The 27,605-nt window shown below is 47.3% G+C and overlaps 4 protein-coding genes across 12 annotated transcripts in view; 1 reads left to right on the forward strand and 3 right to left on the reverse strand.

Annotated features, from left to right (window-relative positions):
- FRYL (FRY like transcription coactivator) overlaps positions 1–2,174 on the forward strand; it is a 170,888-nt gene extending 168,714 nt beyond the window's left edge. For all 8 annotated transcript variants that reach the window (XM_084286220.1, XM_084286219.1, XM_084286214.1 and 5 more), the window contains one exon: positions 55–2,174. In XM_084286220.1, the coding sequence (XP_084142346.1) occupies positions 55–313 (259 nt within the window). In that variant the 3' untranslated portion in view covers positions 314–2,174. The remainder of the gene's footprint in view (positions 1–54) is intronic.
- A 3,982-nt stretch (positions 2,175–6,156) lies between these two features.
- On the reverse strand, positions 6,157–7,566 carry ZAR1 (zygote arrest 1; the record flags this gene model as incomplete). The annotated part of the gene is made up of 4 exons (XM_084286608.1): positions 6,692–7,566; positions 6,518–6,610; positions 6,372–6,446; positions 6,157–6,300 (listed from the first exon to the last, which is right to left on the reverse strand). The coding sequence occupies exons 1-4, from the start codon at positions 7,514–7,516 to the stop codon at positions 6,157–6,159; spliced, it is 1,137 nt and encodes a 378-aa protein (XP_084142734.1). The 5' UTR covers positions 7,517–7,566.
- A 481-nt stretch (positions 7,567–8,047) lies between these two features.
- SLC10A4 (solute carrier family 10 member 4) lies at positions 8,048–9,720 on the reverse strand (the record flags this gene model as incomplete). Its single annotated transcript, XM_084285539.1, has 3 exons — positions 8,048–8,563; positions 9,055–9,265; positions 9,368–9,720. The coding sequence occupies 3 exons, from the start codon at positions 9,718–9,720 to the stop codon at positions 8,048–8,050; spliced, it is 1,080 nt and encodes a 359-aa protein (XP_084141665.1).
- Positions 9,721–22,123: 12,403 nt separating this feature from the next.
- Positions 22,124–27,605, reverse strand: part of SLAIN2 (SLAIN motif family member 2) — a 34,356-nt gene continuing 28,874 nt past the window's right edge. For both annotated transcript variants that reach the window (XM_084286859.1, XM_084286858.1), the window contains 2 exons: positions 24,942–25,260; positions 22,124–23,442 (listed from right to left, as the gene is read on the reverse strand). In XM_084286859.1, the coding sequence (XP_084142985.1) occupies positions 23,376–23,442; positions 24,942–25,260 (386 nt within the window). In that variant the 3' untranslated portion in view covers positions 22,124–23,375. The remainder of the gene's footprint in view (positions 23,443–24,941; positions 25,261–27,605) is intronic.

The following is a 27,605-nucleotide window of genomic DNA, read 5'->3' on the forward strand; positions in this document are numbered from 1 at the left end:
AAATATTTAAATACTTTACGTTTTAATGTTTAAATACAAATTGTGTGTTCACAGATCCATTTGGCCCCATGACATCTTTGGCAGTTCTGAAGATGACCCAATCCAAACACTGTTGCACATATACTTCCGTCATCAGACACTTGGTCAAACTGGCAGCTTTGCAGTAGTAGGCTCCAACCAAGATATGTCAGAGGCCAGCTCAAAGCTGATGGAACTTAATCTAGAAATTCGAGAGTCTCTACGCATGGTGCAGTCCTGTCGGCTTCTAGGGAAAATCAAACCAGGAGTAAACCTTGTGAGCACTGGATTCTGAACAGCTGTCATTTAGAAAAGAACTGATATTGAGGACACTTCAAACTATTATTGAGCACCTTTCATTTAAAAAAAAAAAAAAAAAAAAAGGAAGAAAGAATGAAAAAAATACGTTCCAGCAATCCTGAAATATGACAGAGTTCCATCACAGGAAGAAATTGTTCCATCAGAAGGAAAAATCTAAAAATTGAAGTTAACATCTTACTTGACTGCTCTTTCTACACAGTAGCTGTGTGGCAGTAGTATTTTTTTTATTAAATATATGTATAAAAACTCCGTGAAAGGAAAAGGGCTTAAATGTAATGCATACATATGCATTATTTTCTGTTGTAACAGAACTATAAATGGTGTTTGCAGTAACAGCCTCTAAAGGTTGAACCAATGCTGCAGGTGGGATGAGGCTAAAATCAAGGCTGGTTTATTTTGGCTGAAGACCTGCAATGCTTCCTGGCTTTCCAGCAGCGGTAGATATAATCATCAACTAATACCTATTGAGACACTTTGCAACGTCATGAAGAATGTGCGGTCGAACACGAGCAGGATGACTTCCGACTGCAAAAACCGTTCACTTCTCAATGTTTTATTTGCATTTGTTGTCTGTAACAAGGAAATGATGTGTGTGAGTTGGAATGTATGGCTACGTGACAGTTGTTTTTTGAAGGTATGGATGATTGTTAAATAAGGTCTCAGAGCATGCTTAAAAGAGCTGCAAGATTATTTTTGAAGAAATTTTATTTTATTAGATCTAATCCTCATAGTGTGTAAATGTTAGGACATTTAATAATATTTTAAACTGGGATTTCCCAGTGTTTCTAAAAGAAATAATATATCTGTTAACTTTATTGGAATGCTGCTCAGTTCTCTGATCAGTGCTTATGTTACAAATATTGATAACAACTAACCAAAAAGTAGCTGCCTGCAGAGACTTTAAAATGTATATTAAAGATATATGCTGCCCATCAGCAATTCTCACTAGAAGTTAACTTATTTTATTCTGTATATATTCTAGAAACTGTATAGTGCAAAAACAGTATTTTTCTTGTAAATTTGTGCAATGCACTGTTAAGACAGTAGGTGTATAAAGCTATGAGGGGAAGGGGAGCTCTCCCTGGTGGTAGTCACATACATGACTTGCAGTCTGAGCAGTCTGCAGGGTTCAAAGAGTTTGAATGCACATACATGCATCTTCATGACTCGACTTAAGCCTAAGGAATTGGGACTATAGAGGAAAAAAAGACTGACTACCAAACCATGCAAACAGGCAATATACTCATAGTTCAGTGTCAAAGTCTGTAGCATAAAACAAACTGGATTCTGTTGAAACCAATAGCATTTTGTAAAAAAAAAAATAATAATAAATAAATAAAAATAAAACAAAAAGAAAAAAATAAAAAAGAATGTAGTCCCACAATTCCTGTGATTTGAAAGGAACACCCAGTATTTTTATATACATCTCTTACCCACTGTGATTTTTTTTAATGGGCTCTAATTCCAGAGTTTAGAATGTAGAATTGAAATTCTTAGCTCTGCCTTTTTGGGGGAATTGGACCCCACTAGAAATGTAATTATGCTGAAACGCATTAATTGAAGGCACTGTGCACGCTGTTGGACTGCTGACAGTAGTTGTTATCCTAACAAGCTCTGTAACTGGTCAAGGCACATCCATAATCACTGTATTTTTTCTCTGACCCTGATAAAATTGAATTATTTTGATGGTTTTGTGGTACTGTAGATGGTGTTCTTAATTATTTAATAAGTATTTACGGGGGGGGATAAGTAGTTTTATTTAGTGGTGCATTACACTTTTATTTACATCATCTTTTACCAGCTTTTTTTGTAAAAATAAAAGACATTGTATCTATCATCTTGTGTATTTTTACAAGCTAGAAGTCCATACTGTACTTTTAGGAGTGCTTAAGTACGTACCTAAACACTGACTACAGAGGACTAGGAGCCCCAAACTCCTTTTCTTTCCCCCCTCATGTCCTATCAATGCACAAGGATGTTCCTAGGCATCTTCTGAGGACATTAGAGGTTTTGTAAGGCAACTGAAGCCTGGGTTTCTATACATAATTCTTCAGTTATACATCTTCTTTGGTTTACAATGGCTAGTAGAAATGGGGCCTGCCTTATGGAATAGAAATCATGGTACCTTGTCATCTGGATATTCCTTCTTTCACAGAAGTTCAAGAACTATTTCCAAACATCCACTGCACAGCTTGTTCTGTACAGAGTCCTGCCCTTTGCTATTAGCTGCTCACAGGTCTCCACATAGAGGAAGCATTAGGCCAGGTTGAGCGCTGTTCTTGCTGGTTGCCACTTCTCCAAAATTACTCACTCCTGACTACTGCAGAAGCTGTCACCCTGCATTGCCTGGTGCCAGGTACCACAGAATCACTAAGGGTGGAAAAGGCCTCCAAGACCATCCAGTCCAACCATCCCCCTACCACCACTATCACCCACTAAAACACATCCCTCAGCACCAGGTCCAAACTTTGCTTAAACACCCCCAGGGATGGTGACCCCACCACCTCTCTGGGCAACCCACCCCAATGCCTGACAGCTCTTCCTGAGAAGAAACGTCTCCTCATTTATAATCTAAACTTCCCCTGGCACAACTTGAGGCCATTCCCTCTGGTCCTATCACTAGTTACCTGTGAGAAGAGACCGACCCCAGCTCCCCACAGCTTCGTTTCAGGGAGTTGCAGATAGCAATAAGGTCTCCCCTGAGCCTCCTCCAGACTAAACACCCCCAGCTCCCTCAGCCACTCCTCACAGGACTTGTGCTCCAGGCCCCTCACCAGCTTCACAGCCCTTCTCTGGACATTCTTAAGGGCCTCATCCTTCTTGTGGTGAGGGGCCCAAAACTGAACAGTACTCGAGGTGCAGCCTCACCAGAGCAGAGCACAGGGGAACGATCACCTCCCTGCTCCTGCTGCCTACACTACTGATAGAGGCCAGGATGCCGTTGGCCTTCTTGGCCACCTGGGCACGCTGCTGGCTCATGCTCTGCCACACATTGACCAACCCCCAGATCCTTCCCCTCTGCACAGCTTGCCAGCCACTCCACCCCAAGCAGGGTATGTGCTAAACCTCTCAGCAGTAGAGGCTGTCTGAAACCCCGCAAGATGTCAGACACCTCTGTGGGATGTGCTGAACACAGCACTGACTGAGCTAATGTCTGCAAAGACTCTTCATGAAGAAGCCGTACAGGGCAAGTTCAAGGTATCTTAGAAGAACTGACAGCTCTGTTCCTTCCTGCTTTGCATAATCACAGAGGTCACCATCAGCTTTCCTTCTTTCTGCTGGATCTAGGACCCAGTGCCCATAACACACAGCATCTGCTGTCAAGGACATGATGGAGCAGTAAAGCGGAACAGGGTACAGGATTGTCACTGTGGCATCAAGTAAAAGCACTGAATGTATTTACATAAGAGGATGGGCAGTCAGAGCTACTGCTGCATTAAGGAATGCCATAGCACGAAGGAAAGCTCGTTTCATATCCCTGCCCACTGCACTCCCACTCTGCCCAGGCCCAAAACCTCACAACAGGTGAAGGCCGGCCCAGGCCCAGCCCTCAGCCAGCTGCTTGAACCCTGCTGAAGCTCACCTGCAGCGCTGACCAGCTGCACCCACTGCTCCTCCAGCCACACACCTTGCAACAGCTGCTGATAGAGACCAGTGCTAAGGCATGCTCAGCTCCACTACAGGCTGTTACTGATGATCACAGGAGCCGGCCTGTTCACAGCAAGTAATCCTCAAAGCAATGCTTGTGAGAATATCCATGAGTAGGAAGTGCTCAACTGCTCATGTTTCTGTTTGCTGCCATAACATTCCATATGGACACGGCACAAAACGATTTCTCAAAGTCATTACCACAGTGAACACTTGTAACAGTCAGTCTCACACGCTGCATCAGGAAAAACTACAGCTCTTAGAGGGGAGGCAAACAGGAAAATGAGTACACGAACATCCCTTGAGGGAAACATGCTCAGGAAAGACAAAAAGAAAAAAAAAAAAAGCAGCCCAGATCACCATTACTACTGGGAGCTGAGGTAGCCTGTGGGTAGGTAGGAGAGCAGACCTGCCTCTTGCCTCCAGCACTGGAGCCGTAGGCAGGATTAAGGCACCATCTACTTTCCAAGCTGAACATGGCAAGGATGGAACCAAAAGTCTTCTAGTGAGCTAGTAAAGTATCCTTTGTGATACTGGGGAGAGTGCTTCTAGGGGAAGCACAAAATAAAACAGCTCTTGCTCTGGGGTTGGTGGGTCTGCTAGTCATTCCCAGAATGAGTTTGGCTGCTATAGCAAGTAGTGAAGCAAGAATAAAATTACTATGCAATAAATTAGCAGTGATTCATTATACCTTACTGCTAGAGATCTGAATGCCAGAACTATGAGAAGCTACTGCAGTAAGTTCAAGGGACGCGTTAAAATAAAGCAGGAGTTGACAGCAAGAGGAGTTCTGTGTTCCAGCTGAGCTACAGAATTAACCCTGCCCCTCTAAATGGAGGCTCATGGGTGCAGAGGACAGCCTGTGCCTACCCTGCCACACAAGTTCCCTTAAGAAAAGCAGCTACCGCAGCTGTTCACAGGCTGCTTCCCCCTTGCTCTCTTTAGGGAGGGGGGAATCACACAAGCCAGGTGCAGGCACAGGTCAGTTTGATGGAGAAATCAGTCTTTCCCAAGAAGAGTTACCTTAAAGAGTTCTCCAAGAGGCTTAGGCCAGCATAATGCTTAATTTCAAAGTTCACAGCTTTATTAGCATTCTCAGGAAAGTACATGTCCCATCAGTTTACCCAGCTACTTAGCTACGAGGCAGAGGGCATAGAATTTTAACCAATTCATGAGTCTGTTCAGGTGGCAGTTCTGTGGTGCCAGAGCCAGCTTGTAACACTACTGCCTCTCCACTGAGGCCTTTGACAGCAAAAACAGGCTTTGGACACTGCTGGTTCTGCCTTCACTATACCAAGAGCCCCAGCAGGGTGCAGGGGTTTGGTCCTTTCCTGACAAAAGACAGCAAAACCACCTCTAGATCTAAGTGAAAGCCACCAAGTGCACAGCTCTGTGTGTCATCTGCAGGTACAGAGGGAAGCCAGGGAGATGCAGTGTTCTATTTCTGGGCCTGTGAAGGGTCACTTCTCCTGATAACCCAGTGAAAGTAAGATGTGTGATCTATTTATGAGAAGCCTCTAACACCAGTGACTCCTTTCTCCAGGGAGTTTTGAGAGCTGTCCCTGAAGATGCCTCAGGACCACCACAAGCATTTTTGGCCCTAATCTACAGCACAAGACCACCAGCTGAGCCAGAGCCAGGCACAGGCTGGCTGTGCCAGTAGAAGCAGCCTAGCTCTCACAGAGCACTTTTATCCACCATTAGCCAGAGATGAACAGCAGGTACAGACTTGCTGCATGGAGTACCAGTGTGCCCAGTAAGTGATTACAACTGGGCATTTTGTTCACGAGTGATGCTCTACTGCCTACTGTAATGTTTTGATGTTCAAGCAGTTGAGCTTCCAGTGCAGGAGGAGTAACAGACATCCTTTCCTGTCTGACATTCTACAAGGTGCTACCATCAAGACGGTGATGCCAAGACCACCACTAGTTTGCAAAACATTACTTGTAGGGTCCTTCCTTATGCAAGTTATGGAAGCTGCAACCCTCTGAGCTGGGCACAAACCCACCTGATCACCTGAGAGTGCTTTGCAATATTTTTAATCACATGCTTTTCCAGCTACACCTCGCTAAGTATCCTCAAACAATAACAGCAACAACAAAAAACCTCTGCTCTACTCGCAGTCTCGTAGAAGAGCCCCGAAACCAATGCAAACCCCCCTTCATCCCCTCAGATAATGTACTTGAAGCTGAAGGTGCTGTCGCAGGAGAGGCGTTTCCCCTTGCACCTCCCGCAGAGGTCCTGGCGGTGGGGCCTCTTGGGGTCCACGTGGCGCAGCTTCACGGGGCAGGTGCACCTCGTCTGCTTGCAGCTCTGCGGGGCGAGGCAGCGGTCGGTACCTGACCCCAAACACGGCGGGGCGAGGCGGGGGGGACGCCCCTTACCTGGCAGGTGATGTCCTCCACGCGGTACGGGTTGTAGGACTTCTGGCAGGTCCGGCAGAACTGGCGGAAATAGACCTGGGGGGCAGGCGGGGGGTCAAGTTTTGGGGGGCGGATGGGGGCGGTGGGGGGCCCTGGGCTGAGCTTACCTTGTTGGTGCCCTGCACGCACCAGACGTAGGCGCTCTCCCAGCGGATGTTGCAGTCCTTGCAGTGGTAGTAGCCGTACTTCTGCTCCAGGAACTGCCGGGGACAGGCGTTATCGGGGTGGGGGGGCTCGCCCCGGACCCGCCCCGCTCCTTTCCGCTCCCCGCCGCCCCTCACCTGGAAGCGCAGCCGGGTCTTGCCCGGGGCCGCCTCCCGCTTCTGGGCGGCTGCCGGCGGCTCTGCCCGCGCCTCCTGCTCCTTCTCCTGCTCCTGCTCCTCCCGCTCCTTCTCCTCCTGCTCCCGGCTCCCCTCCGGCCCCGGGGCAGCGGCCGGGCGCTGCTCTAGCGGCTCAGCCTCAGCCTTGGCCTCGCCCTCACCCTCGGGGGGCTTCTCCCAGCTGGCCCGCACGGCGGCCGCCTCCGCCTCCCGCTGCTGCTTCTCGGCCGCCTCCTCCCCGGCGGCGGGGGGCTCCTGCTCGGGCTCCTCGAGGAAGGCGGTGAGCCTGCGGGACGCCACGGGCGAGTAGACGGCGATGGTGCGGGGGAAGCGCACGGCGCGGGTGCTGGTGGTGGCGGGGCTGCCCTGCTCCTGCTCCGGGTACCGCTCCGCATCCCGCTCCGCATCCTGCTCCGGATCGGCTTCGCGGAGCCTGGCGGCGGGGCCGGGCCGGCGGCGGAGCAGCGTGCGGGGCCCCAGCGAGCACTGCACCGAGGCGTCCTGCCGCGGGTTCACCTGCACGCCCACCTCCTTGGTGTTGGCCTTGCGGAGCCGCGGCGTCAGGTTGGGGTTCACCTGCGACAGGATGGCCTTCAGCTGCGCCCGCTGGTAGTTGTCGAAGTACTCGGCCGCCGCCGCCGCCGCCTCCCCGTAGGCCGAGAAGTAGCCGCCCCCCCGGGGCCGCCAGCCGCCCGCAGCCCCCGCCTTGCCCTTGGGCTGCGGGTAGCGGTAGGAGTAGGGCGGGTAGGCGGCGTACAGGTAGCTCTCCATCGCCTCCTCCGACATCGCGCAGGGCTCACCGCTGCCCCCGGGGGCCTTAAATACCCCCGGGGTGGGGCACGGCCCCCTCCCGCCCGCCCCCGACGGCGCCTGCCCCGCAGCCTCCTCCCTGCCCGAGCCCCCCGCGGGATGAAGCAGCGGGGACCACGTTTGGCTCAGCTCGGCCGTGTATTTGCGGGGAGGACAAGGAGCGCGGCGGCGTTACAGCGGGGGGAGCACGGGGGGTACACGCGTGCAAGGTGCTTCGCCCACCCGCCCGCCCTGGTGCTGCGTCGCTTCGACTCCTCCAAACGCTGGGCTCCTTCCTCGCACCGCTCCTGCTGTGCTCAGGTGGATGGGGGCCTCCTTGCACGAAGATGTATGGTCGTTGGGATGAGTTGCAATGGCAGTTTTTTCCTTTTTTTCTTCTTTTTTTGTAATTTTTATACACATGTTTGAGGAAACACAACGGCAACACACACACACACATCACCTCATACGATGGGAGCAGCTGGAACAGCGGTGGGCCCAGCGCCGGGCGTCACCGCGGTGTCGTGCCTAAAGCGCGGTCTGCGTCGGCTCCATCGGAACCGAGCCGCGCTCCTCCGCGGTCACCGTGCCGTACGAGGTGTCGGCCACCTCCTCTTCTTTCAGCTTCTTGTAGGAAATATCCGTGTCTTCCTCTTCGCCGAGCGCCTCTTGTTTGTAGCTGTCTCTCCCGTACATCTTGTACGCCAGCACAAAGAGTCCCGCTTCTGCCGACTGAAACAGCGCGTAAAGCAAGGGGAACATGTACATGCTCCCTATGAGCTGCGGGGGGAAGGTGAGTTTTAGGATGGCGGTGCAGAGCTGGACGTTTTGGCACCCTGTTTCCAACGAGACCGTTCTCCTGCAGTGCGGGGGCATTTTAAAGACGGTGGCTAAGCCGTATCCCAAGGCGTACCCCGCCAGAGGCATCAGCACCGCGATGGCGTAGACGGATGCAGGAATGTGTGCCATCAGCTCTGGTCCCAGCATGGTCCCCGTCAGGATGAACAGGATCACCAGAGTCACCAGGAGGGACCACAGGGAGATCTGGCACAGACACAGACATTGACAAATGACACAGGGGTTATTAGTTTAAAAGCAACTAGAGGCTTGACAGAGAGTGAATTGCAGAGGGTGGCTGTGCTGCTGTTCCTGTCTTTGCTCCTTGCCCGGGAGTTTGGAGGTCTTTGCTCTTATCCCAAGAAGGGAAGGGGCTGAAATTGTCCCTGACCATTGTCCTTCAGGGTGAATTGATGGGAAATCAGAGCAGGGGGCTCGTGCTGCCCGTTCCTTTCGCTGCGAGGCCATTTTGCCCGCATGGTCTGAGGGAGCGTGGCTGTGCCTGTGGTGGGCTTCCCCAGCCCCAAGTGCAGCAGGGACAGCGGGCAGCCTCCCCTCGGGGGCTGAGCCTGCACCCCCTGCCCTGCCCCTGCCTTTCCCTCTCACTTCCACCACTACTTTCCACCACAGCCCCCCCGGGACCTCCCTCCCCGTCCCCGGGGTGCCCCCCCTGGCCGCCCCGTCGGGGGGGTCCCTACCTTAACCAGCAGGTCGGCGGCGCGGGGGTGCCGGTATCGGACGAGCACCCCCAGGCCGATGGGCAGCAGGGTGCTGCCCAGCGTCAGGCTCACCGCCCCCAGGGGCAGCAGCTGCACCAGCGCCGTGTTGATCCAGTGGCGGCTGTACACCCAGAGGCACAGCGGCATCAGGAACAGGGCCAGCAGCGTGGACGAGGCGGTCATGATAATGCTGCGAGGGACAGAGACGCCGGATCACCGCCGGATCGCCGCCAGATCACCCCCTCCCTGGGGTATTTCAAGACAGGGGCAGGGGGCTCGGCAGGGCGCCTACCTGAGGTTCATGTCCCCGTCGACGAGCACCGACATGAGGTTGGAGAGGTTTCCCCCGGGGCAGCAGCCGCACAGCAGCACGGCCACGGCCGCCACCTCGTCCAGGGCGAAGAGGAGGGCGAGGAGGAAGGCCAGCAGCGGCATGGCCACGAACTGCCCCAGCAGCGCCAGCAGCACCCCCACGGGCCGCCGCAGCTGCTGGCCCAGCTGCCCCAGCTCCACGGCGCAGCCCAGCCCCAGCATGGTCACGCACAGCGCCAGCCCCACCAGCACGCTCAAGCCCTGGCTCAGGGAGCGGTCCCCGAGCCCCCCGTCGGTCCCGGCCGCCGCCGGGGGCTGCTCCGAGCCGGCCATGGGCGCCCCGACGAGCCCCGGAGGGGCCGGGGGGGGAGCAGAGGGGGCGCTCAGAGCCGGGCGGCGGCCGGAGCCCGCATCCCGGCTGTGCTGGGCTGGGCTCGGCTCTGCTGCCCTCAGCCTGCTGCCGGTGTCGCCGTGCCCACGGGGGCCGGGCCGGGCCCCCCCCGGCGGGGGCGGTGTCTCTCGGTGCGGCCCCGACGGCAGCGCCCCGCGGCCAGCGCCGCCCCCCGGCCCCGCAGCGCGGATGAGGGGATGGGGGGGCTCCGCAGCACCCCCTCGGTCCCCCCCCCAGAAGAGGCTGCTGCACGCAGGTGGGATCCCAGGGGGGGGTGTGGAGGGGCGAGGGGTCGGACCCCGGCACCCCAAGGCGGTCTGAGAGGGGGTACGGTGGAGGCAGGTATAAAATCGTGCCTAAAGCGGCCGCGTTTCCACTGCCTCGTACTCTAATTTAATAATTGTGCCTTGCCTCAGTCCTTCAGAAGTGAAAACGCTGCGGCACCAGCATGGGAAGCGAGGCTGGAGGCTGGTGTGCAGGAGCCTCCCCCCCACAGGCTGTGCATTCCTGACTCTTACCCCGCACCCTGGCACCGTCTTTTCTTCTTTGCCCCAGCAATGTAGAGGGGTCACAGCCACGCTGTCATATTACTACTCCTGGTGCAACTGGCTGGCAAGTCGTGCCTAGGGACAAAACCACGGGGAACGGCAACTTTGCCAAAGCGATGTGAGCTTAATATCACTCCGTCCGTGTTTGTTTCCTTGTCATTAGCTTAAGGAGAGCACAGGGGAGATGAGTCATTGGAGCCAAATGGCCAAACAGGATCCAGCCTGCTTCAGTTCATTCATATTTTGGGCTCCGTGCTGCTAGCCGAGGGGAGCACAGGGTCAGGGCGGCTTTCAGAGCCAGCAGCATCCTTTGGACTGAACTTTCAGGTCCAAAAGCGTTTGCAGTGTATGAAGTGTGCTTTGTGAAGTGTTACCACTATGGTTCTTATCTCGTCCTTCACGTAGCCAACATTTGGCTTCACTGCATGTAGTTCGGTTGCTTATCGCACCGCCCCCATGCCACTGTGCCCACACCATCTCCCTGCTGCTGGAGCAGAGGGGGATTGCGGCATGCGACCTGAAGCTGTGTGGGGCACAAGCTGATCCAGCAGGTGTGAAGGGCGCAAAGCCACCCTCCTGTGTTATCTGCCAGTGGCACTCCCCAGGCTGCCTGCTGGAGCAGCGCTGTTCACGGGAAGATAGTTTTATGGCACAACGTGTGACATGTTGTGGTGACAGGAGGAGGTCAGCAGGCCCCAGGAACCCAGCTGATGTGCCTCGCTGATTGTCAGCCCCGTGGGTCCCGGCACCCTGGATGGCACCTCGTGTATTTTCACATTGGGAGCATGGAGTGAAGAAATGTTGTGTCTGGCTCTGAGCATGGTTATTGTCTCTGTAATTCGCTGCAGGCTTTCATGATATGTCATCGTTACGGTACAGTCTGGAGCCTGGAGTGGTATTAAGTCGTTGTGCAGCATCTGGCTGCGAGGCAGCCGGCTCGCGCGTAGTGCACGCTGCAGCGTACCTAAATCAATGGGTCATTACTTCTCTGTTTTCTTTTGTGGAGAGCGGGAGAAAACGTGCTAGCTGCCCTGGTGTTACAGGAAGTACCAGATCGACTATTAGCGTATAAAAAGACCTGGCATGTAAAACCCATCGTATATCATTCTCAAATTATTCCTCATTATTCCGTCTGTTGAAAATTGCATGAGTGGATAAAAGATAGTGAGAGCAAGAGGAGGGAAGAAAAGCAGTCACTGACATACATGTGCGTTGCAGCTTGTAACTTTTACGGACAATATTGCCCTGCATTATTCACAGAAGAGGCTTGATTTCTGAAGGAGAACAGGCATGCTTTAACCCAGCATTGACTGTACAGTAAGGAATGACCAAAGCTGCATTGCTGTTCATTCAGTCAGTGAATGCTCCAGCACAACGTGTGTGGACGTCACTCAAATCATTTGCTTCCACAAAAAGTGCCTGGCTTAGTCCCAGGTGATAGCAAAGCTGCAATCATCGTGGGCACGCCGTGAGGTCCCTGCAAGGCAGTTGCTGTGGTGGCAATGCCCATCGGCAGTGAGGCCACTGAAGAGGCTGGGACATGGTCCTGTTGTGACCCCGATGTTCGGGCAAGGCCTAGCAGGAGTCGTTGCTGCTTCCTAGGAGATGTACGTGCTGTTGTTCCTACTTCACGTGCTGCTCAGTCGGGCTGTGGATAGAAATGGTGCCCGTCCTCTCCCTGGCATGGCCGGAGGAGACAGGGCCTGGCGGTGTGCGGCGTGCTGACTGGGAGGGAAAACTACACCCTACAGGTAGGCCAACTCTACAAAACCTGTGCTCCTACTGCTGTTTATAACATAGATCCATTGCGGTTATTTCTGTGGCTTTGGAGAATTAGGAATCAGGGTTCGTTTATGTGGACACACTGCTGATTTTGACGGTTCTTCCATGGTTATTTTTGTGCATTGGCTGGTGCTGGGATGCAGCAGGGCCCTCCCTGACACACACACTGCCCCTAGGGTGGAATGGCTACAACAGACCTGGCTTCCCTAACCCAACGGCAGGGCTTGCATTTCACGGTGGGGAAATTTGGGTGCCTGTCCCTTCCCACCCTCCTTTACAGGAGCTGTTGCCATGGCAGGGAGGTGGTGGCAGGGGGTGGGCAGTGTGCAGGCCCCTGCTGCAAGGCCTCACCAGCGGCACTCGCCCTGGCCCATGCGAGTACCTTTTCTGCTCTTGCGCCTCTCTGGCTCATCCTGTGCCTGTTCTGTGACACTGCCTGGCCTCACAGCCTTCCTGTGGCCCTGGGGCCAGCACCCACGTTGTCTCCTTGTGCCCACCAGAGCATTTTTCTCTTCAGTTGACCTCCCTATTTGTGGTAGTCCTGTCCCTTTCTCCCTCTGACTCCTATTTCAAATCAGAGAATCACAGAATGGTTTGGATTGGAAGCAACCTTAAAGCCCACCCAGTTCTACCCCCTGCCATGGGCAGGGACAGCTCCCACCAGACCAGGTTGCCCAAAGCCCCATCCAGCCTGGCCTTGAGCACTGGCAGGGATGGGGCACTCACAGCTTCTCTGGGCAGCCTGTGCCAGTGCCTCAGTCAGTCACACTCATGGTCTCCACTCTGTTCCTCCCATGAGAGGAATACTCTGACATTCGTAACATCTGAAATGTTATAAAGTCAAGGTGTTGTGGAAGGGAAAAATCTGGGCACAGCTTGAACGCATTAGCACAAGCTTCAATATTTGGCTACACCATCTTCCTTGTGTCCCCCTTGTTTGATTGACTGGGTATGGATCCCTTCAGCTCAGACCCACAGATTGTTTCTGTGTCAGCAGTCCAGGGCAGAAATTATTATTGTAATAAAACTGTACTGTTATACTTGGTGTTCCCCCATGTTTATTTTTAAAGTGCCTTAAGGCCATTAATCACCAAATGAAGTACATCAGAACTCAGGTTGCGATGTTCCAATAATTCACATCAGGACTAAGTGTTTAGAGCTACGTGATCCGCCTCTCAAAAACAAGATGAAGAGATCTTTTGCCAGCCATCCCATTATAAACAAGCTTCTGGCCCATTTTCGTGGAGGACTAATCCTGTAAACTGATTGTTGGTGGACATTTGTTGAGGCAGCTGTATGCCTGCAATTGGAAAGCCCTTATTGGTAGCGTACATTCAGATATTGCCTTGGCGAATTTTCGTTAGTAACTAAATGTTGCGTGTGAGATACGTTTACCTGAGTTCAGATAGGAAACCCTTCTGCCTCAGGCACTGCTCCCTTCTCTTGCTGTTTGTGATCTTTTTCTTGAGTCAGAGTATTATCAGGATCATGATGAAAAACCGTAATAAAATAAATGACCTGATGACTAATGCACGGCTCAGTCCAGAAGAGCCAGAATTAGCATCCTGTCCAGCCAGGCAGGGACAAGGGGTAAGATGGGGCTGCCTCGGAAGATGCAGGATTCGGCCTTAAAGGCCAAGTGGTGCCCCATGCCACAGCCCTGGTTTTGTGGGGCTCCCCCAGGCAGACCGCGGGTGAGCGTGGGTGCGCTCTGTCATCCGTGGGCACGGGGCATCTACCACCCAAAATCAGCCAGGGGCAGGAGTCGAGGGGGGGTTGAAACACAAACTCGACGTGCTACAGGCGCTCGTTGAGAAGAATGAGATGGATGCGGCGCACCGATAGCAGGATGTGCAAGAAGTGATAAATGGTGGTGGGTGGGGATGCGCGTACAGTCACTGGCTCAGGCCCAACCGCGTTTATAGGCTTCCGTTTCCCATTGAGGCTTGCAGCCCCCTCTTAATTTCCTATGCAGGAACCTAACCAGCGTTAGGGTCATAAATCAAATGAGGTAGAGCACACAAATGTAGTCTTGTACCTGTAAAATCTATTTTTTTTTTTGAAAAAAAAAAAAAAAGCAGATCAGAGTAAATGACACCAAGCCTGTATTGTCCGACAGCACAGTTTAAATGTCAAAAAATACAGAAATAAATTTAATAATACCTACAGCATTGTTTGCTTTATGGAGTATTAACCTAATTGAAGAAAGACACCCCAAAGACAAATTATGTCTCTCTCCTGCCCAAGCTTTCTCCATATTAAAAGGGATGTCAATAGTGAGTCCCTGTGGGAAAGATAGGAGTTAACAGCATCAATAACCTATCTCACGTTACACAAAGAAATCTTTGCCCTCTCTTTTCACTTGTATTGCTGTGTCTAAGGCTGCTAGGTGTGGGCTGAGTGTTGTGTGAGAAGCTTTATAAATGTGGAATAAAAATGCTGCTTGTTCCGCTGGCAAATTTTTACAGAATAATAAAAATGAACATCTGCAGGGCTGATCCAACACAGACTTCAGAACAGGTATGCTGTTACCTAAATTAAATCTCAAACTATCTACAAAGAAATCTCAGATGAATGGGAAGAAATAAATCTCAAACATAATGGTAATCTTGTAATACCTGTCCTAGATAATGTTGTATATGAATCCCGTGAAAATAGGTTTGACACATTGAGTGTATGGACACTTTTAAAACAGTGATGAAGCAGAAATGTGTTTTAATTACTTAAAGAATATTCTTGATGTTGAATCTATGGTATTAGTAGGACTGCCATGTTGCTGCAGGTAAGGAAGATGTACTCTGGACTTTGTAGCCCTGTTGGTTTGCCAGGAAGATGACTTGTGTCTTAGTCAATGAAATGTTTGACTTCCTTTTTCGGGTGCATGAGCAGAATGCTGTTTATGAAGCATAGGGTGGTATTTCTTCCTGGGTGAGGTGCTGACCCTACCACTATGTGGAAGTGGTAGCTTTCTTCTGGGGTCTCAGCTTCAAAAATAATTTGGATAAATTGAAATGTTTAAAATGCTAAAGAAAATTGGTTGAATTTGGAAAATGGGCCCTACAACAAAGGGTTGGTGCTCTGCATCCGAGGTGGAGCTGCTGGATGACTTTGCCACCATTTCTAACTACCTGTATGTGGAGAAGATTGCTAGTAAGAGCAAATAGCCTTTTTTATGGTCATGGGGAAGAGCACAAGTAAACCCAAAGTTCACAAATGGAAGCGAGACGAGTCCAGAGGATTAAGAGGGTGCAGGACTGGTGTTGGCCTGCGTACCGTACTACAGGCTGACTTCTGTGTTTTGGCTGCAGGTTAGCAGCATTGTCACTGGTGTGCTGTGTTTAGCAGCTGGCTTGGATGTAGCAATGCCAGAAGTGTCACCTGGAGCCATTGCAGGTCTCCAGTCCATGCTGCAGCCCCCAAGAGGACTCCCCTCGCCAGGGGGTGCAGATGGAGACACCAACACTGCCCATTGTCAGCTGCTGCACGGACAAAGGGTTATTCTTTGTCTGTAGCCAAAATTAGCAAAAATTCACTTCTAGGACAGGCTAAATTAAAAAGCAAACAGTTTTACAGTAAAATCAAAGCTACCCAAAGATTGGATCTACTGAAATCTTTCATTAACCTTTGTGTTTCTGTGCTGTTTCTAAGACGTGCCAACTTTTAAATGAGATGTAATTGCACTTTTTTTTTTTTAATTTGACATATATATATATAGCTGAATATGAATATACATATATATATATATTTTTTTTTTTTCCAGCTAAAGAATTAATCAAATCTGCTGTGAGTTTGTGAGTAGTTTAATTTGTCTCAGGAAATGTAATATTCTTAAGTGTTTCTGCCATCTCTAACATCAGCCAAAAATGTCCAGCCTGGGGGTTATGTTCAGCTGCTTTGGGGTATGAGCGATTAGAGGGTAGGAAATAAATTGAAGTAGCTTTGGAAAATAACCTGACAAGAGCATGGAGCTGCAGTGGGTTTAAGCTGCTGTAAGGCAGATTCAGATGAGATATGGACAGGGCAAGCAAAAAATAAAGGTACTGAAGCTTGGGACAAGCTGGTGTGTGGAGGCTGTGGAGGTCTCACAGAAAAGGCCAGGGGACATCTCCATGGCAGGAGATGCAGGTTTTGCTCTGGGGTGGCATGGTGGGATGTGGTGGCCTCCTGGTACCTGAGCCTCTGATGCCTCATCCTCCTCTGTGAGCCATCAACACCAAGCTGTGTTGGTGAAAGTTGGTGCAGGAGCACGCGCGCAGCCAAGCTGGCAGGGGCAGGAGAGGTTCTCAGCACAGCACTGAAGCCCACGGCCAGAGCTTCCCGTGACTTTTATTAAGCTGGCATTTTGCACGGTGCTTGCCAAGCAGGCAGGACTGTTTGAAGGTCGGATGTTCAGAGGAAGGAACAAAGAGCCCCCGGACCTTTATTTCAGAGGAAAGAATTCAAGGAAAAAAGGAAACACCATTGGAACAAACACGTACAGAATGAGTAACTTATGAGCTTGCTGCCTTTGTTCCATCCATGGTAATAACAGAAAACAAAATATTAGAAATGTAATTATTTTTAATGTATTAAAGTTATAACAATCATTGCATACACACACATTTTACATATAATTTCCAAACAAGCTGCTCATTTGTAGCTGAAGTAGTACATGGGGATTTGTACCTTACTGCCAGGGCTGCAGCAGTAACCCAGCAATACACACCATGAGCTCTTCATTATGAACAAATCTCCACGGAGAACCATGTTTCTACAACTGATAAGCACCCACAGGGCCTGTTTTCAGTTGTAGCTTCTTGACGTGTTAGAGCAGCAGTGCAGCTGCCCTCAGCAGGACAGGCTTTATGCCACAAGCAACCGATCTCTGCAGCCACATCGCTCTGCTCACCCAGAGGACCCATGGCGAGAGCGACCCGCTGCTCTCCTACAGCAAGCTCTGATCACTGGGCACCAGGATTTCTGTACAAGGACTTTCTGTTCTTCGGCTCTTAAACAGCCAAGGAGGTTTAGGTCTACCCTGGCAGTGAGTAAAGTCTAGCAGGGCTATTTCAGTCTCTGTGATATGGATGAAAGACAAAACAAAGGAGCAGTCCTTGCCCTAAAGCATAAAAACTACTCTACAAGACTGAACTGCCAGGGATGGTGGTGAAGTGGTCAGTCACAACATCTGGAATAGGCTGGCCTCTAAGAACAAAGGGCGAAGTGTAGGAGAGACTCTGAAATTTCTCTTTTCTGTGTTAGATGAAGTCAGACACCTGTATGAGGAGTGCTTTTCCCGCCCAGCTCTGCACTGCTTTGTCTTGCCTCAGACTAGAGCACCCCTGGGATAAATGCAGTTGGGATAAATTCACATTGAGGTCTCTTCCAACCTAGAAATTCTGTGATTCTGTGATTCTGTGAAGACCCCAAGAAGAGTTTTACCTAAGTGGAGGGCAATGGGGTGAGTTGAAACCCAACCACACCTAACTTTGGAGAGAAAGCTGCAGCAAAAGCAAGGACACCCTCTAGTGTTTGGAGGGTCCTGAGAACACAAAAACAAAAAGAAAGCAACCAAAGCAATATTTATGAGTTAAAAAGCATGAAAGACAGAAAAGTAGGTCTGAAAGCAGAGTGCAGAAATGGTCTTTAAATGTAATCCAACCGGGTTTTGACTTTTGAGATGAGGTTACTGGTAGACAGCTTTCAGCGATTTGCTTTGGTAATTAATGCTATTTAATTATCTTCATAATTAGGAGCGTGCAGGAAGTGGGAACGTGCTGATAAAAACAAACTGCTAATGAAAAAAAGCTTGGTTGGGACACCAGCACAGGAGAACAGGATTGGAGTGTTAGCACTGGGCTGAGGCAAGCACAGTGCCCGTAAAGGCCACGGGTCCTGAGACCAAAGATGAGAATGACTTTGTAATATGTTAGCTGTACAGCTGAGGTATTCGGCCCGGATTTAGGAGCTCTGATCCGAAGTGGCATCTCTGTCGAGGTAAGGAAAAATGAGAGCTAGAAGTCGGGAGGTGCTGCTATGGTGCAGCAAGCCCTGACCGGCAGGTTGTAAGTTATTTTGGAAGAAGCATTTTCCATTTCTCCTGCTGCCAGTGGTCCACAAGCCGTGATAGCTGGCGAGGTGCAAGCCTTGCACATCAGCCTGTGTCTCAGTGCCTTGGGCTCTTGCTAGCTCCTTCATTCAAGCTCTTACGCCATGCAATGTGCTTGTTATTTATCCTGGATTGCAATGTTTCATGTGGAGAGAAATGGTGGAGGTAAGAAGACCACCAGATACCACTAACATCCCTGCTCTCTGTTCAGGAGAAAGTAGGCTGAATTTGCCAGACCTGAGCAGAGGATTATGCCGTACCAAAGCTGCTCTGCTCCTGGATGGAGCCAGGCTTGGGGGCTCTGCCATGTGCACATCATTACATCCCTCAGGATGCCCGTGTACCTGAACACAGCCCGGGCAATACCATCCGAGCTCAGTTCACCTAAGCCTGTGTGAATGGCAGCATAAATACATTTAACTAAGTCTTTGTTGATTTTTTTTTCCACCTCCCCCCAGGAAGAAAAAATTCTGCCGACCCTGACATTTACAGTAGGCATTATCTGCTCTGTGACATTTGGTCTTATAAACTGAAGCTGGCCAAATTTCCATCCGTGACTTACCCCGCTGCCATAGCCAAGGTATGACAAAAATCGCTGACCCTTTTCTCCAAATAGCAGAGCACCTGCCCCCCCTCTCCAGGCACATAGGCACAAGTGGCATTGATGAAGGGCCACAGGAACATGCCCCAGGAACATACGGGCAGCGCAATCAGAAATTGTGGCAGAGCAGGGAACTGAAGGAGTGCCCTCTGTCCTAGTCTTGTGCCATAATGATTGTTTGTGACCCCAAGGCCAGGTGACAGCAGTGATGCCACACTGCTGCCGCTGACATCCAGGCACTTCTTGAAACGGAGGAGAATCAGGACAAAATTCTCCTTATTCAAGTCAGCTGAAGCAGTGGTAATGGTGGTTTTGTGTCTGCATTAGCCCTGGAGTGGATGGACAGAAACAACATAACCTTGCTGTAGGCTCTGTGGTTGGGTAAGTAAAGATAAATGGACAACCACAGAGCCGATAAATTAGAGGCTAAGGCAGGGACTGAGGAGCAGAGGGCTTGCCTGATGTCCTCTCACCCAGTTTGTCCCAGAGAGGAGACTCCAAAAGGCAGCACTTGCTTCAGTTTCATTTCTGAAGGAGGATCACGAAGAGGATTTGTCACAAGCTATGCCTGTCTTGCCAGTAATTTTCATTTGTACAGAGCTCTGCTTGCAGAACAAAGATTGTGTAGTAGATATTACAGCAGGGGACACCTTGTCTAGCCCCACAGCCTGTCTGTCCGTGGCCAAGGTGCAGTGCCTGTGGAAAACATTAAATACACCTGGACATATTTTGTAATTCACTGTTTGCAGCAGGTGTGGATGAGGCACTATGCTAACAAACCACTTTGCTGTTAGGGAACCATTTGAGCCACCTGTGCCTTTAATCCTGCTGAGATCTGGAACTTGGTTCAGTCACTCCAGTGGAGTTTTGTGTCCTGCTTAACGTAGTCACAGCTGAGCTTAGCATCTAACGTGGAGGACAGTGATGCACAGCACAACTGTGTGACACACCGGGGCTGAAAATACCATTAGAAAACAGTTCTAGGGATAGTGAGCCCAATGTAATCTTTGCTCCTTTCAGTTTAGGGAATTAGCACAAGACTCTCTGAAGTAATTTAATAATAAGTCTTTGCTATGCTGATGGTCTGTGTAAAACACGTGTACTCCACGGTGCCCACTTCCCAGCCTCATTTTCCTGAAATGAGACTGCAGACGGGCTACCTGTAGGTGTCAGTCTTGTACTAGAGAATGGCCACGGTTGTTTTTTTTTAAAGAAATCTCATCTCACATTTGTTCTACTTAATAAGTAAATAAAATACAAAATAGTGGACTACACTGGGATAAACAATTAACAGTGACCCTCACTGAATTTTGCTAAACAGATTTACCATTGCACCCACCCCACCCAGAATTAAAGCTAACGTAACCATACTGATGCCTCGTGACACAGAGGTGCGTTCATATTAGGGAGCCAGGCTTACCAAACCTGACAGCCGTGCTATTGCTACAGATTTGTTAAGTGGCATCTCCCCTGTAACGATCTCCATTTTAAGAGTTTGTGGAAAGCCTGTACATTAGCTCTTCCAGTCATCTTACTCAAAGGGTTATATTTATTTCCGAACTGTGAGGTTCAATGATTTCCAACCTACTGCAGTGGTAGAAGAGATGAGCAAAATAAATCACTGTCATAAAAATTCAGAATATAGTTTTTCATGCTACTTGAATTATGCTGTGTCCTTCCAGAGCAGAGGCCTCTGTGCACAACACAAGTTCCTCGATGTACCCATGAAATCACAGATCTGACCCAAACGCGGTGTTGTAGTCTCTTCATGAATTGCAGGGGGCAGTAGCTGATGTTGGTAAGTATTGAAAAAATGAATGCAGTGCTTGAAAAACAGACTAACCAATAAAAAAAAAAAGCCCAAATCTGTTAAAACAATACCCTCTAGACGTGTAAAGGCTTTTATAAAGTTTGTTGTAAAAATAATGACCCAGGAAGTATTCTGTGGTAAGAATATTTTATATATATATTTTTACACTTTTAACACTTACAAAAACATTCAAACACAAAAAAAAAATTAAATAACTTTGGAAGCAGAACAAGTCTTTCTGCCTACATACATACAACAATTCCGAGCTGTTGGCACACAAAGTAATCCACATTCATAAAACCCTTACTACTATATCAAACATAAGTTAAGTAAATCATAGGCACTAGTTTATCAAATCCATATTTCCACACTTCTGCAGTAATCTCTAAACACAGAGCCCCATGATTTCCTGATATCAATAAACTGGTAATGCACAAAGGCTTTTAGTGAACAGATAGTCTGTTTCTTCAGGAAGTCGTTAGCTGTATTCCAGGGGGAGTAGAACGGCAGAGGAAAGAATGCTTACAGAACTGAAGCTGAACTTACCCAAGTGATGAATTACTTAACTTAAGGAAACGTATTACAACAGTTTGATGCAGCCATGGTAAAACCCCAATATTGTCATCTAAACTGAATCGCAAAATTGAAAAGTCTGTTAAGCATTTGATAAAATCCACCAATTGAAATTCACCTTTTGTCAATGAAGACTGCAGCATTGCTTTATAAAAAGCTGAAATGTTAGAATTCAGGCTTTTATGGGAACAGGCGCATTTGATCTCTTCTGCTCACTAGTTACATGATACTGCCTAACTAACATCCGTTACCTGCACCAGCAAGTGACACGAGGCTACGTTAGTGCCTAGGAGTGGTCTACTGCTGCCAGGTAGTTTCTCTACTTCTGCTGAAACCTTGCTGAATTACAGTATATTTGATACCCAGACTTCAAAGTCTCGACACAGATCTTGGTCTGGAGTGTGAAGTCACTCATCAATACAAAACTTGCGTACAGCTGCTGGAGTAATTAGAGCTGCAAATCAGTCTTCACTCCTTCCTATTTGGCTTCTTCCAACTCAAGTAGTATTGCATGGCTTTTCATCCAGGAATATGCTAATGCTAGCCTAAAATTCAAGTGCCAGAATTTCAGGGTTAGTTATCCTCATGGTGGTGGGAGTCAAAATACACCTGCAGTTCCAACCTCAGATACTAACGGGGCTGAAGGCTACCTACCGTCCAATCCAACCTGTAGTGTTCGTCGGTCATTGCACAAAGGATACCATTCACATTCTGTTACTTCATCAACTGTACACCCAAAATACTGAAAAAGCTTCAAACAAAATCCCTTCCATTTAACTAGTCCCACCCAATACAACTTTAGTTACAAATGTTTGCATGATGTCTTCCGGAACAGAAAACAATGGTTCAAATGATAATTATATGAATGAGTTGCTTTGAGCAAAATGTGAGTGTTAGAATAAGTCAGAGCCACTGGAGGAATTTAATAGCTTGTAAACAGACATAGCAGGTTTCATACTCTGTTACCAGTAATGTAAGATACACATATGTAAGGCAAAGTACATATTTAAACACACTTACATGGGCAATATCTTCTGTAAAAATATTTACAATTTAAAATAAACCAATTTAAGAAATGGATGAAAGTAAAAAAATAGGATACAGAAAACTCCCTCATACCATGGAACATCACCTAAATGAATATCATTTGGCATCAAGAGTCAACTCATTACCTTAAAATTTGTATGTTACAAGTGCATAGTTGTGTTTCCTTCTCCGTAACTACCAGCATTTACAGTTTTGTTCCAGGCTGCAAGCATAGTGGTATGGTATTCGAACAAAGCAACATTACTACTTGCTCTTTCCTTTTCAAGGAAACCTGCTATAAAAAAAGAGTTTTCCCCAAATAGCGTGCCATGTGTTAAAAATGTGGCTACAATAGCAAAGGCCATTTTTCCTGAGCCAGGAACGTTAAGGTTAGAAAGATTGTACAGATGATACGAAGCCCTTTTGGCAATCAAACATATAAGAGCATGTAAAGCTGATAAATCAACGTTGGAAAGATGCAATCTATACTATTGTGTTTGTGTACATCTGCTACATTCAAACCTTCAACGTTAATAAAAGCCATGGCTACTATTTACTGTTCTACCTAAGCCTCCAGAGTAACTTCTGATTCTTTCTGAAGGATGTACGTACCACTTTCCCCAACGAGAATCTCAAACAATTGTGAAAAGCAATGTTCTGTTAGCACTGTAGCAGTCTGCAATCAGAATACCCACTCTGATTAATGTGGTCTTGTTTTAATAGTACATATTCACCAATCATTTTGCTCATTTAAAACAGTTTAAAATGAAGTTTAGGACAATCTAAGTTGACTGTTATACTTGCTGTTTTTCAAGATGGGCATTTCTTTGGCATTCGTTAGGTTTTTGCCCAGACATTGGCCACTGTCATAAATGCTCAAATTGATATATTTTTAGCAAGCAAGCAAAAAAAACAAAAACAAAAACCAACAACAGAACTGAGAGCAATTTAATGTGGAAGTGATTGTATGATCACCAAACATCTGATGTTAGATGTCATTAAAGTGCTGCTTTATAATCTCTGCCAGTTTGTGCTAATTAGAGACAGAGAGGTCTGGAATTTTTACAAATCCCAAAAGTCACATCTGAACAGTCTGTATAATCGAGCTGTCTGTTAGTCTGGTGAGGAAGCATCCATGAGCACTGGAACTTTGCATTACACTTTGCAGTTCAATAGCAGCCGTCTTTCCAACTTTCGTCTTTCATGTTACCATAGGTTTTAGGAGTGGGTAATGATCTAAAATAAAACAAGATATCTTTTAGCTTCACACAAAACTGCTGAAGTCTCCATCTATAATACAAAAGAACTTAAACATTTTGTAAATAAAATACACACTTTGTTCATTTGCTTCTCTGCAATAGTTTACTTAACATAAACCCCAACGTATTTTCAGTTTATGTGTTATGTCTTTACAATTACCACATCAGAAAAACACATGCATAACAAGACAGAAAACTTTACTGTTTGATTTCCTGCCATTTCAAAATAGACAATTTTTTCAGTGATGTATAAACAGGGAAATCCTCATTTAGAATATCATAGTATTACATTTTGCTTACATCCAAATTTTGAAGTTCACAGATACTTCGTTACTGCATTGCCTATAGATACGGTATGCTGTATACCTAAACTTTCAAAACAACAGCTGCGTAATAAGTGAGACACTTGTAAGACCAGTTGTGATTTGGACAACCACACTTTGCACATTATGAATTTCCTGTCAAAAACAACTGCTGTTTATTACATGAAGTTTCACACTGCTGACAGAGTGCAAAGCAGTCAATATTGTAAGAGTCACTTGTTGTTCCCCTGCCCAACACTTACTTCAGAACACAATTCTCCCACTTTGCTATTTACGGCTGTTTCATCTTTTCTGCAATACTGGAGACCAAGTGTTTATCCTTTCTGTTTCAGGGGATTCTCAATATTCCTCATGGATGACTGCTTCCTTACATCGGATGGCTTCCACTTGACACCTCCAGTGACAATGCATGTTAGCATGGCATTAAGAGCCATTCTAAGTGCACCACTTCCTTCTATTCTCCTGAAGACAAACTGTCCGTGTAGACTTTCCAGCTAATAAGTAGCTTCTCCTGTAGTTGCTTTTCAAAACTCTGATATTAAGCAACTTCTACAGCTGGGTTCTAGCACAGAGGTTATGTTTGAAGTGGAAATTCTCTTGTGTCCTGTGTCTTAACTGCCTTGATATTTATAGTAAATTTAGAATACGCTATGGATGCCCCTTCTGTCCTTAACATGTCTTCCTTCCCAAAGTTTCTAGCTACCCAAGGAGAGAAACAGTTCTACTGTGGTGTCATTGCTTGACAAATGGATTGCAAGAACTTCAACAATTCTGACTTCAGGATGTGTCACTCAGTGGTAAAAATGGATTTTCACTTGCCAGCTACATTTTGCTGATTTTTTTACCACAAGGACAATTGCTTATTGCCTTCTCAGCCCAGACTATGACACTTATGTACTTTGTTTGGTATCTTTTGTTATTCATTTCAGCTTCACTCCTTCATCTTTACACTCTAATTCAAGTCTTTTTCTCTCAGTTTTGCTTCAAATCTATTTTGGAAACACATGTAAATGGTCCACAAGGGGGGCTCCATTTCCATCATTTCTAAAGACCCTGAGACCAAAGTAAGAACCGCAGAAGGACCAGCAGACATACACAGCGTACCAAGTACAACACAAAAACTTCATATTAAGACTGCCTTTCACATACTCACCTGCGAACAGGCTGTGCAAGTTTGCTGCGAGGCACTGGGATGCCCCCTGCAGAAGGGGCACTGGGTCTGGGTAAACCACTCCTCATCCCTGCTGTCCCTGCCGGTCTGGTAAGAGTCGTGCTGTTAATACTGCTGGCAGGGCTTGGCAAGCCTGAACTCTGAGCCCCAAGAGGCCCTGGTGAAGAACTGCTGTGCGTCAGCTGCGTGGCTTCTGGAGAAGCAACAGAACTGGGTCCATGGTTACTAAATGCTTTCACTGGTTGTCGGAGAGCTAGGGGAGATGGTGCTGCAGGGGAGCGGAATTTACTTGAAGAAGGTACTGGAAAATAAAATACAGAAGTTACTTTCAAGCTTAACTTACGGTATAACTGAAATTAAAAACAGGGAATGGTTTTATGTGCAAATTCAAACAATATGGAATGTGTAATGGAGTACAGCCAATCAAGCAGCAATGAGAAACAGGAATTCAGATGTCCTCTTTGTCGTGTGTTTTTGATATCATAATTCTAACGCTCCGTTTATCTACTATGAACATTTATCTGGATTTATAAGTAATGCTAAGGCTTTAACCATTATAACCATTGAATCAAAAGAAATAGAGGTGAATGTGTTTGTTAATAAGAAATTTAGCTGCTTCAGAAACGGGTACTTAATTTCCATCCCTAAAACAACACATTCAAGAATAGAGGATTCTAATGGCACATTTCTGTGCATATTTCTGCTTTATCAATTGCAATGATGAAGCTCAGAGAGTAGGGCATCTTAAAGTTTCCTTTATGCTCTTCTTGACCAGGTCCACTGCATTGGGATTCACCTCATGATATGGTCAAGTTCAAGATTTACTGTCCAAAGGCGGAAAAAAGATATGGTCAGTCAACTCCCCAAATCAAAGAGACTAAGATGCAGCTACGGAACGTGTATCAGACAACTGTGACAACTTATAGCCTTCCTCTTCTTATAAACATGATCTGAATTGTCAGTAGAACTAATAGCTGAATTCAAATACTTTGTGTCTGAGTTAGTATGTAAAATGCAAGTCTTTACCAAGTCCTTCCTGGGAAAGGTTAGTAAGCCAGTAAAAACCCATTTATAGGCTTAGACCTACTAGAGGGCATACTAGACGGTCTGTGCAAGCCCTTCATACAAGGTGCACACACAAACGTATGCCATTTTTGTACAAAGTATCTATTTCACTCCATCAACAGCAAGAGTTCTTACTTATTATAAACACAGAAATTACTTATGAATTTTAATAGACAGCTGGTAATGAATGACAGTTGATCCTCACAGCGAAATACTAAGAGAATATTCAAGTCCTTTGGTGGCGCCAAATCTTCAGCGCAGTTCTTTATGAGTATCCAAAATATTTTCAAAATATGCAAAAATTATCAATAAACAGAATACTTGAATCTAATATAATACTACTCCATCTTCTTAATGGAATTTCACCAGCTTTTCAAGCTGATTAGGGTTTTGGTGGAATTCAGTAACAGCTGGACAATCAAATCTATCAGGAAAAGAAAACAAAACCACATTTACATTGTGACCTCTCATGAACTATTTTTTGTCCTACTAAATAAACTTCTTTACACAGAGACAAAGCTGATTTCCTCTTTGACAGATGTTGTACATAAAGAAGATGGTCCTTCACATAGCATTTACTATAATTTTACTAAACAGATCTACTAAGAACAAGAGGAGTTAGAGAAAAATAGACTAGTGACTACCGTCAAGAACACAAATCCTAAATGGGGTACAGAGGAAGCAGTATTAGCAGGTTGTATTTTGAAGCTATCCCTGATAGGGGATGTCCAGGAAGATTAATATGTGCCTCATTATAGATGTGGATTGGATTCGATTCCTTACTGGATTATCCAAGAGGGCTTTTCCATTGACAGCAAAATCAAACACAGCGTGAAGCTGCCCATGGGAAAAGCTGACAAAAAAGGTGGTAGAGATGTCAACAGTACATGACAATTGGTAAGTAGCAAGGAGAATAAATAAAAACCCTTAAAACAAAAACCTTGGTGTCAAGCCAGATGATGGATTACGGAAAGCGCTAACATCAGAATGACCGGACAAGAACGGCAGCAAAGTACTCCTAGGACTAAGACGGATGACATATTAGGAATTTTTTGTAAATGTGAAATTTCCTGTAACACTGATGTGTGTAATCAAATTTGCAATTTCCAAGTGATTCAACAGTCTAAACATAGGGAGCTTTTATCACTAATTTTCTCATCACCATACTTGCTGGAATACAAATCCAGCACCATGCTAGCAACTCACCTGCTGAACAATGCCAGCCTGTAAAAACTGAATTCAGCTTTTGGGCCGGCTAATGAGAGTTCAGGCACTAACCTTCACCATGGGGAATAGGTTCAAGGTATGAAATGCAAGTAATGAAAACCTGAAACTGAAGAAAGTTTGTCACTTTTCCAGTTAAAGCGAGTATCCAGCAAATTAGTTCTCTTGTTCCCCAGTGTTGACCATATTTTACCAGGCTTCCAACTTGAGCTGTCAGTTCATGTTTCCTGTCAGCACAAGCATTGCAGGCATTGCTGAGAGCTGTATTCATCCTTTTACATAAAGGAATTAATTGTCTCCCAATGTGCAGTGATCTCCAAAGCAGTCTACATGATGCAATCATTGGCAAACTGCCTA

This window comes from Netta rufina (assembly GCF_964035555.1).
Source record: "Netta rufina genome assembly, chromosome: 4".
Lineage (NCBI taxonomy): Eukaryota > Metazoa > Chordata > Aves > Anseriformes > Anatidae > Netta > Netta rufina.